This window comes from Crotalus tigris, unplaced genomic scaffold (genome assembly GCF_016545835.1).
Source record: "Crotalus tigris isolate CLP2741 ecotype Arizona unplaced genomic scaffold, ASM1654583v1 scf7180000019356.616467, whole genome shotgun sequence".
In the NCBI taxonomy this organism is placed as follows: domain Eukaryota; kingdom Metazoa; phylum Chordata; class Lepidosauria; order Squamata; family Viperidae; genus Crotalus; species Crotalus tigris.
Window position 1 is genome coordinate 412329 of NW_024097495.1, and position 11264 is coordinate 423592.

The 11264-nt window shown below is 44.0% G+C and overlaps 1 protein-coding gene across 1 annotated transcript in view; it reads right to left on the reverse strand.

Moving 5' to 3' along the window:
* Positions 1–10947, reverse strand: part of ALMS1 (ALMS1 centrosome and basal body associated protein) — a 70990-nt gene extending 60043 nt beyond the window's left edge. The window contains exons 1-3 of the mRNA XM_039361757.1: positions 10814–10947; positions 4126–4260; positions 2625–2811 (exon numbers count right to left, since the gene is read on the reverse strand). Of these exons, the coding sequence (XP_039217691.1) occupies positions 2625–2811; positions 4126–4260; positions 10814–10849 (358 nt within the window). The 5' untranslated portion in view covers positions 10850–10947. The remainder of the gene's footprint in view (positions 1–2624; positions 2812–4125; positions 4261–10813) is intronic.
* Positions 10948–11264: the final 317 nt, after the last annotated feature.

Genomic DNA, 11264 nt, shown 5'->3' on the forward strand with positions numbered 1-11264 from the left:
AGCTCAGAGAGCACCCAGGACCCCAAAGTCATTGTCGTCGTCGTCCTCCTCCTCCTCCCCACTTCCTCCTCCTCCTCCTCCTCCTCCTCCCCACTTCCTCCTCCTCCCCCTCCTCCCCCCTCCTCCTCCTCCTCTCCACAAACCGCACTGCCTAGTAGCACTGAAGCAGTATGCTCTCTTCCCATAGATGGGGTACATCAGGTTGCCTTGATAGACCCATCTCACAACGATGCTAGTTTGGGTAAGGCAACATCTGCCAGAGGACCACCCAGCTCAGAGAGCACCCACGACACATCCAGCCTTCCCATTTACAGCTGTGGTCAGCTTATCTTTGTGGGTTCTGCAAGCGCCGCTGTGTGCTCCTCCCTCTATCTCGCTGCTGTGACAGAAACGCCGGCTGGCAGCCTGTCAACATTACATCACTTCACCTTTAGAGCCGAGAGAGGCTTCTGGAAGACGGCAAGGCTTGTGTTGATCTTTTCTGACAATCCATCATTCCCTCCCTCCGTTTCCCAGGACAACCCGGGCCTAGGATTTGCTGGCCCATCTCGCTGGCAGCGGTGAAAGCCACGGAGGGCCAGGAAATTATTCCCTTTGGAGCAGTGGTTAAGTTAAGTCTTGTGGATTTCAACTCCCAGAATTCCCCTGCCAGCCCAAACAAGGCTTGCTAGAACAGTGGTTCTCAACCTGTGGGTTGGGACCCCATTTGGGGTCGAACGACCATTTCACGGGGGTGGCCAAACAACGCAGTCGGCCATTTTCCCCCCCTTTTCCTTAGCTGTGCTACTCCCTTTTCTTCTATTGGCTTTTGAAAGCCAATAGAAGAGACTCTCTTGAATAGAGTCTAATTCTATTGGCTTTCCAAAGCCAATAGGAATTGCCCAGGCTGTCTCTGCCCTGCTGAGCCCGCCAAAAGTCCCAGTCTGCAAACGGTGCTGCACCAGTTGAGTAGTCCTCGACTTACGACCGGTTGAGTAGTCCTCGACTTACGACCGGTTGGGGGGGGGTCACGGCATTAAAAAGCTTGAGAACCACTGCTTTGGAGCGAGTGGCTGGCAGGAGGAAGCATTTCGCAATCTCTTTATTAGTCAACTGGAAGGGGGGAAAGGGAAGCCCCAATTGGCCCGCTGGCTTCTCTGCATTTTAGAGGAGGTGGGCCCGAAAGCTGCTGTGGGGGGCTTTAGAATTGCCTTGCAGGAGACCAGACCTGAAGGAGGAATGCCGCCGATATGGAAGAGCCTCAAATTTGAAATTGCTCCACAAAGACTCCCAGAATTCCCCAGCCGGCATGCTTTGAGATGTACGGATATCAATTCCCAGAATTCCCCCGCCAGCAGGCTTTAAAACGGGCGGACTTCAACTCCCAGCATTCCCAGCCATCCTGCTTTACGATGGACTTTGACTCCCAGACTTGCCTAGTCATTATCTTTTTTTTTTTTAAAATATATTTTATTAGTTTTATAATTTTAACAAAAAGTGTTTGAAACACACCGTGGTGTTTGGGTAAACACAGATTCCAATATAAAATCACACAATAACAGCTCAATACATTCGTGATAATCTCTCTATTTCCCTCAAGTAACATAATAAATTTAATATATTTCATTTCTATCCTAAATTTCTATTGCTACTAAACCTGTTTATTAAAACTTTATCAATTTCAATTACCATAATCAAATAATGTTTTACATCAACATATTACCCCTTCAAATATCTCTTGCAAATATATTCAAGTTCTTAATCTCTCCCATCCCTTTTTTTATCACCAATCTTATTTATTTCTTTTTCCAATAATAACTAATTTAGTTAAAAAAAGACAATATTATATCATATCAAATCGTATTATTATACACAAACATCTCTTAATTAATTAAACATTACACATATATATAGTTATAATTTTCTTACTTCTAAATCTAGATCGTTTGACTTAATTCATTTCCATTCATTAAACAAACCAAATTCCATCCAAATAATTACCATATCGAAACACATCTAGTCATTATCTTTTACGATGGATGGAATTCAAGTCCCAGAATCCCCCAGCCGGCAGGCTTTAAAAGGGACAGACTTCAACTCCCAGAATCCCCCAGCCAGCATGCTTTACGATGGATGGAATTCAACTCCCAGAATCCCCCAGCCGGCATGCTTTAAAAGGGACAGACTTCAACTCCCAGAATCCCCCAGCCAGCATGCTTTACGATGGATTTTGACTCCCAGACTTGCCTAGTCGTCATCCTTGAAGGAGGACGGACTTCAACTCCCAGAATTCCCCAGCTTGCTTTACGATGGATTTTGACTCCCAGACTTGCCTAGTCGTCATCCTTGAAGGTGGATGGAATTCAACTCCCAGAATCCCCCAGCCGGCATGCTTTAAAAGGGACAGACCTCAACTCCCAGAATCCCTCAGCCAGCATGCCTTCACATGGACGGTCTTCAAATCCCAGAATTCCCCCAGCCAACATGCCTGGCTGGAGAATTCTGGGAGTTGAAGTCCACAGGTCTTAACGTTGCCCAGGTTGAGAGACCCGGCTGTAATGGCGCCATGCTTCCTTTTTGAAGTCTACAAACCAACTTGTGTTAATGCTATTTTTTTAAAAAAGAAAGGGGGGGGTTAAACTTACCCAGGATTGGGGAGTGGGTCATTCCAGAGGCTTGAGGCCTTCCAGGATTCACGGTGGGGGTGACCAGGCCTTCCTCCATAGTTGGAAAGTCTGTTGTGTTGTAGCCTCCGGGGGTATGGCCGAGCCTCCACCCTACGAGGTTGCTGACATCGGTTTCCGCACAAGGACGAAACCACAACTCCGCATCCTGAAGGAGGGAGGAGGAGGAGAAGAGCAAAAAAAAAAAAAACGCAGCCATTTATATATATGCAGGTAGTCCTCCCACTTACGACCGCCATTCAGCCCAACATTTTTCTGGCTGAGGGAGACATTTGTTAAGTGAGTTTTGCCCTGCTTTAGGAACTTTCTGGACACCATTGTTAAGCGAATCGCTGCTGTCGTTAAGTGGGTCAGGCGGTCACAAAGTGAAACCGGCTGCCCCCCATTGGCTTTGCTTGTCAGAAGGTCGCAAAAGGGGATCACGTGACCCCCCCCAGGACACTGGGACCGTCTTAAATGTGAAACGGTTGCCAGGTGTGAATAGAATAGAATAGAATAGAATAGAATAGAATAGAATAGAATAGAATAGAATAGAATAGAATAGAAATAGAATAGAAATAGAATTATTAGAATAGAATGATAGAATAGAATAAAATAGAATAGAATATGGATAGAATAGAATAGAATGATAGAATAGAATAGAACAGAATAGTAGAATAGAATATAGAGTACAATAGAAATAGAATTAATAGAACAGAATATACAATATAATAGAGAATAGAATAATGATAATAGAATAGAATAATGATAATAGAATAGAATAGAATAGAATGATAGAATAGAATAAAATACAATAGAATATGGATAGAATAGAATAGAATAATGATGATAGAATAGAATAAAATAGAATAGAATAGAATATAGAGTAGAGTACAATAGAAATAGAATTAATAGAACAGAATAGAGTACAATATAATAGAGAACAGAGAACAGAGAATAGAATAGAATAGAATAGAAAAGAATAGAATAGAGTTGGAAGGGACTTTAGAGGTCATCTAGTCCAACCCCCTGCTCAAGCAGAAAACCCTATAATCATTTCGGACAAAGGGATGTCCAGTCTCTTCTTAAAAACCTCCAGTGATGGAGCACCCACAACTTCTGGAGGCAACAAGCTGTTCCCCTAGTTCATTGTCCTCCCTGTCAGGAAGTTTCTCCTTAATTCCAGATTGCTTCTCTCTTTGGTCAGTTTCCAACCCTTGAGTTTTGATCCCATGGCCAAGGGGGATGCTGCTATGGTCGTTAAGTGTGAAAAGTGGTCAGAAGTCCCATTTTCCCAGGGCCACTGTAACTTTGAACGGTCACTTGAACGCACGGTTGCAAGCCAAAGGCGACCTGGACATCCACCCTGTCTCTTCTCCCCAGCCCTACCACCGTTTTTTCTGACGCTTTGTGTCGCTGTGTGAATATTCCGACCGAACGCCGGGGGGGGGGGGAAATGGCGCCGGTGGGGTCTCGCGCTCACCTGATCCACCAGGGACCGGCGCCTGATGGCTTCTCCCAGCGAAACCCCACTGGCGTTGGAAACGTGCGTCCCGCTGCTGCTTTGGCTGAGGGGCTCGGCTTTCGATCCGGGGTGCGGGGGCGTCGTCACAATCGGCTGAAACACACAACACCCCTCTGAAAATTAACCACGGAGGGAGAGCTTTCGTGCCTTCCAGGATGTTCGCGGGGGTGTTTGCAGAGTCAAGCCCTCCTCGACGTACACCCGCCCACCCAATTTCCACCGCTAAGCAAAGGCGGCTGCGCCTCGTTCCGCGACCTTCATTTTGCCACCGTCGTTCAGCAGATCACCGCGGTTCTGAAGGGAATCGTGCGGCCGTTGAAGTGAATCTGGCTCCCCCCACCCGCGCTGACTTTGCTTGTCAGAAGCCAGTGGGGACGGTCACAAAAGGGGATCCAGGGAGGGTCTGTCGTCAGCAACTGAGTTTAAACATGCTTAAACACACACGTTGTCTGTCTGTCTGTCTATTTATATATATATATATATATATATATATATATATATATATATATATATATATATATATTGTCTATTTATCTCTATCTGTCTGTCTGTCTATCTATCTATCTACATCTGTCTGTCTATCTATCTATATCTATCTATCTATATCTGTCTGTCTATCTAGTTATCTATCTCTATCTATCAATATTATCATCTATGTCTATTTATGTCTCTATATCTTATCTACCTATCTATCTATCTATCTATCTCTATTTATCTCTGTCTATCTTATCCATCTATATCTGTCTGTCTATGTCTGTCTGCCTATCTATCTATCTATCTATCTATCTATCTATCTATCTATCTATCTATCCATCCATCATCTATCTGTCTGTCTGTCTATCATCTATCTGTATATCTATCTTATCATATCTATCTATGTCTGTCTATCTATATTATCATCTCTATCTATCTATCTATCTATCTATCTATCTTATATCTATTTATCTATCTATCTTATCTATCTTATATCTATCTATCTATATTATCATATCTATCTATATTATCATCTCTATCTATCTTATCATATCTATCTTTGTCTGTCTATCTTCTATCTATCTATCTATCTATCTATCTATCTATCTATCTATCTATCTATCTATCTATCTATCTATCTATCTATCTATCTATCTATCTCTGCAGCGGTGGGATTCAGATAGGTGAAGAACTGGTTCTCTGTGTGGGATGCTGCTTCCGGAAGTCCATTCTGGGCCTGGGCAACAAAAAAATTAGCTATCGGTTGTGCCGAAGTGGTGCGAACCGGCTGAATCCCACCACTGCATGTCTGTCATTGAAAAGGAAAATAAACAAATAACAAATAACGGAAAAGAAAACAAAAATCAACGGACACACAACACAAAGGGCAGGCCCCTAGGTCTTTTTCTGCCGTCGGGTTTTCAAGGTTTCCAAATAAACCACGCGGTCTTTAGGTAAGAGAGCTACCACACGACAACACACAAAGCCAACACAACAAATACGTGGTCATTCTCAGATCGTAAGGTTAGGACACGGTGCTTCTCCCTAATTTCCTCCTTGAAATAGCTCCAAAGAAATCACACACACAAGCAAGAGAATCCGAAGAGTTTACTAATCACAAATGCAGGGGGTGGTTTTTTCCCCCCCCCATAGAATAAAAAAAATCAATTCCCTATTTTTAAAAATAAACACAGGTGACGGCTATGCCGGAAGATTTACAAATGGAAGAGTGTGTGTGTGTGTGTGTGTGTGTAGGCTGTAGAGGAGAGAGATGCCATTTGCTGAAACTCCCACTGGGAGATCCAGGAAGCTATGGACACCAACAGTCGGGAAATGGATTTTGGTAGCCAGCATCCTGGCACGTGTTACTTACTCAAGGTACAATAGGTGCTCTTTCTGAACAGTGGCCCAAATGGCTCAATAGATACACAGGGTTGTGGGCTTGTGCATTTCCAGCTATATTTTATGCATACGGCCGTTCCAAACAAAGTAAGATTTAGATCTACAAAAGGTGAATAAGTCATAAACCCCGAATTTGGCAAAGAAAGAAAGCTAGCATAAGACTGAAGAAAATTGGGGTTTTGTGCGAATTAAAATAGAACATACCCAAATAAATAAGACGTGTACTTTGAAATATTAGACATGGTTATGAGATGAGATGGTTATTTATAACTGAGAAGTATAAATATTAATAGTTAAATTTGAACATTGATTTGCTTATAAAGGTTAAATGTAAAGGTAATTATGATATATATAAGCTAAAAATCTATCGATGAATGTAATAAGTATTTTTTTATCTAGCAGTAATAATAAGAATTATTAGCTTAAAAATGAGATAGTAGATATTAAGAGAAAAAGACAGGAAGTTGAAATAGGAGGAATTTTGGTTATTAAATTTAAGATACATGGAAATTACCAGAAAATAAGAATATTATATTGTATTACTAATTAGTTGATGTAAGATGGTGAGAACTCAAATAGATAAGACGTGTATTCTGAACATTAGATCTCACGATGAATTGTGATAAAGGGAATTGGGGGTTATTTAAAATTTGGAAATTATAAATATCGAACGTGAAATATAAATATTAATGGGAAAACAAAAATTGGGAAAAATTAATCAGGACATTGATTGTCTAAAAAGACTGAATGCTAAAACAACTAGGATATGTATAAACTAAAAATTATTGATAAATGCAAGAAAGTTATTTTTTTATTTAATCGATATAAGAATTGCACTGATTTAAAGATGAGACAGTAAATACTAAGGGGAAAAATTTCATGTAATAGTTTGAGATCTGTACTAAAGATATTGGTATGTTATGGAATTATGGACCGGCTCAGCCGCCACGTTGCTTTTCCAAGACTTAAATGTAAAACTAGAAAACCAATAAAATTTTCTTTAAAAAACAAAAACATCTCTAGTCTCTCTCTACACTTCTACAATATGCTTTCAAATGAACTGATTTTTTCAGAAAAGAGACCCTGATTAAAAATAAATCTGTATTTTTTTTTCTCTCGCAAAGCAACGAGTAGCTGCCTCCAGGCCAAAAACAACCCCAAAGAGACTTCAGCTGTGGCCTGGAGGAACTACTACTACACGCAACTAAGTTGCCCTTTGGTCCATGCCAGGGGGGTCTTAAGATGTTGTGCGAATTCCGCCAGGCGGAGGACGGAAAAACAGAGAAGACGGGAGGATTGTGGAAAGAGGGATTCTTGAAAATTCAGTCAATATCAAACAGTCCTTTCATCTCTGCCTTTTCTGATCGCCTGTCGGATGCCTCTGCATCTTCAGTTCGATACGATAGTGCTCAATTGACGATCGGTTGCGTAGAGGCCAACGTTACAAAAGAGCTCCCTAAAGGCGCTTATTTATTTGCATCACACCTATATTACTTTTACAAATAATTCAAAATGGCAAAGACGCCCAGCACACCTTCCTACCTCCCGTTTCCCCCACGACAACCACCCAGTGAGTTGTCTAAGGTTGCCCAGCTGGATCTCAGGCCTAAGGTGGCACTAGAACTCACCGTCTCCTGGTGACTGGGCCAAAGTCACCCAGCTTTCCTGACCAAGGCAGGACTAGAACTCACCGTCTCCTGGTGATTGGCCCAAAGTCACCCAGCCAGCTTTCCTGACCAAAGCAGGACTAGAACTCACCGTCTCCTGATGATTGGCCCAAAGTCACCCAGCCAGCTTTCCTGACCAAGGCAGGACTAGAACTCACCAACTCCTGGTGATTGGCCCAAAGTCACCCAGTTGGCTTTCATGCCTAAGGCGGGACTAGAATTCACCGTCTCCTGGTGATTGGCCCAAAGTCACCCAGCTGGCTTTCCTGACTAAGGCAGAACTAGAACTCACCAACTCCTGGTGATTGGCCCAAAGTCACCCAGTTGGCTTTCATGCCTAAGGCGGGACTAGAATTCACCGTCTCCTGGTGATTGGCCCAAAGTCACCCAGCTAACTTTTCTGCTAAGGCAGGACTAGAACTCACCGTCTCCTGGTGACTGGCCCAAAGTCACCCAGACAGCTTTCCTGACTAACGCAGAACTAGAACTCACCGTCTCCTGGTGATCGGCCCAAAGTCACCCAGCTAACTTTCCTGCTAAGGCAGGACTAGAACTCACGGTCTCCTGGTGACTGATTGAAAATTACCCAGCCAGCTTTCCTGACTAAGGCAGAACTAGAACTTATTGACACCCAGTTTCTAATCCGGTACCAAACTGGCTCTCACTTATGACCCCATTTCTAACTTCTGACAGTGCCACCTTAATCACAAATATCTCACTTAGCCACAGAAATTTTAGACTCAGTTGTGGCACTTAGCGGAAGAGTATCCGCAGTTGGAAAGTAACCACAATATTTCACGTGAAGTCTTAATACCACTTTACAAGGCCTTGGTAAGGCCACACTTGGAATCCTGCATCCAGTTTTGGTCACCACGATGTAAAAAAGACGCTGAGACTCTGGAAAGAGTGCAGAGAAGAGCAACAAAGATGATTAGGGAACTGGAGACTAAAACATATAAGGAACGGCTGCTGGAATTGGATGTGTCTAGTTTAATGAAAAGAAGGACGAGGGGGGACATGATAGTAGCGTTCCAGTATCTCAGGGGCTGCCCCAAAGAAGAGGGAGTCAAGCTATTCTCCAAAGCGCCTGAAGGCCGGACAAGAAGAAACAGATGGAAACTCATCAAGGAGAGAAGCAACCTGGAACTAAGGAGAAACTTCCTGACAGTTAGAACAATTAACCCGTGGAACAATCTGCCTCCAGAAACTGTGAATGCTCCAACACTGGAAGTTTTTAAGAAGAGACTGGACAGCCATTTGTCTGAAATGGTATAGGGTTTCCTGCCTGAGCAGGGGATTGGACTAGATGACCTCCAAGGTCCCTTCTAACATTATTATTATTATTACTACTACTATTATTATTACTATTACTTTGAATTCATTAGAGCGTGAAGTGGAATTTCCTACCCTTGAAGACTGGTCGTGTGTGATAAACATCCATTAATGCTTAATAAAGAAAAAATAAAAAGCTACTGTGAATATTGACAGCTGAAGACAACAATTTACGCCCCATGCATAACTCTATCTAATGGCATCTGAAAAGTATATATGTAAATTAGGGTGCATTGTGAACGCTGCTTCCAATAAGCACAAAGCAAAGGCAAAGCAAGAGAGATTGGCACTTTGATCGAGTCATTTGGAAAACAACACCCAGCTGCACTTGAACAAATGCACAATATCTGTCTCATTATCACAAGACGCAGAAGGCGGCTTCGTAAACGTAAAGGAGCAAATAGATCAGGACCCGCGGAAGCTGATAGCAGCATTTTATTCCAACTTTGGGGGGGGGTTTGTTTAGACCAGAAGGTAACTTTCTGACACACACGTCCATCACAGTCTCCTGATGAAGACGTTCCCCCTCCAAATCCTCCAGGGAGCACCGGCAGAACAGATGCGGCAACAACCTTCAGTGTCACAACTGTACGGAAAGATCCTTTGTTGAGCAAACTGAACAAACTCCCATGGAGTATTGGCAGTCTAGGAGACTTCAAAGAGGGCAGAGATCAGGGGGCTGGAGGCTTAAAACATACGAAGAATGGCGCTGCAAGTCAATCCCAAGAGTTAAGATTTCTCCTTGGAAAGTTAGCCAACTTCCTCCAGTTCATTCGGAAAAGGCATTCTAGCTCGCCATATTATTTTATTTTTCCCTCTTGTTCTTTTTATTTTTGTATAGGGTGTTTTTTTTTTAAATCGATATAAGCCGCCTTGAGTACCCGCCTTGAGTGCGAGGAGGCGGCAATACAAGTTTCCTAAATAAATAGAGATAGATAGATAGATAGACAGATAGATAGATAGGAGAGAGAAGATAAATAGATAGATAGAGAAGAGATATAGATGATAGATGATAGATAGATGAGAGAAGAGATAATATAGATAGATAGATAGAGAAGAGATAGATGATAGATAGATAGATGAGAGAGAGAAGAGATAGATGATAGATAGATATAGATAGATACTGTAGATAGATAGATAGATAAGAGAGAAGAGATAGATGACAGACAGACAGATAGATAGATGAGAGAAGAGATAGATAGATAGATAGATAGATAGATAAAGATAGTTAGATGATAGATGAGATAGATAGATAGATGAGACAGAGAAGAGATAGATGATAGATAGATATAGATAGATACTGTAGATAGATAGATAGATAGATAGATAGATAGATAGATAGATAGATAGATAGATATCGCAAACTCTGCACCAAAACGAATTTCAGCCTTCCCCAGCCTGTTGCCCCCACCCCACCCCAAGCAAGGGGATGATGGGCAACCTCAGCCAGGAGGCAGGGGACGATGGGCTTTGAAGTCCAATATTTGAAGACCAATATCCTGTTGTGGGGAGGGGGAGTATTGCACAAAAGGGTAGGGGAGATCCTGCACTAATTTGAGGGGTGGGGGCTTCTTCCAGAGAAGGGGGGGAAGAGTCAAATGGGGGGGGATTTAAATTGTTTCCAACGTCAAAGCGTCTTTGCAAAGGGGGGGGGAAGCGCTTGAGTGGCAAAGGGAGGCTAAGGGAAAATGTGGGGAGGGGGCTGGAGACCAAAGACCCCTCCCCAAGAGCCCTCCCAGGCCCCCTCCCCACCTGCCCCCCCTCCTACTCACAGGCACCTGGCTGCTCCCCTGAGGAGGCGCTTCCATGGCTGCAGGGAGCCGGGGGGGGGGGAACAAGGCGGCCGGGGGGGCGGCAGGACGAGGAAGCCCCCAAACCCCGCGCGCCCCACGCTCCGCTTCCCGGGGAATCGATGCGCGCATGCGCCCCGCTTGTACCCGCTCCCTGGTTGTTAGGGACTCGCTCTAAGGGGAAGAGGCGGGGCTCAGCGCGGCTCCTCCCACCTCGCGGCGCCCGCGCCCTCCGGCCGTTGGGAACGGGGGAGGAGCCAAGGCGAGGCGCCTCTTGAGGGACCAATCGGCTCAAGCCAAGGGGCGCCCCCTTCCCCCCCCTCCGGTTTTCATTGGGCAAGCGCTTTGATGGGGAGGGGATCTAGGCGCGCGGACGGGGGGGGGGGAAATCATTTGTCTGAGTGAGTAGGCGGTGCTTCTCGTTTCCCGCCCC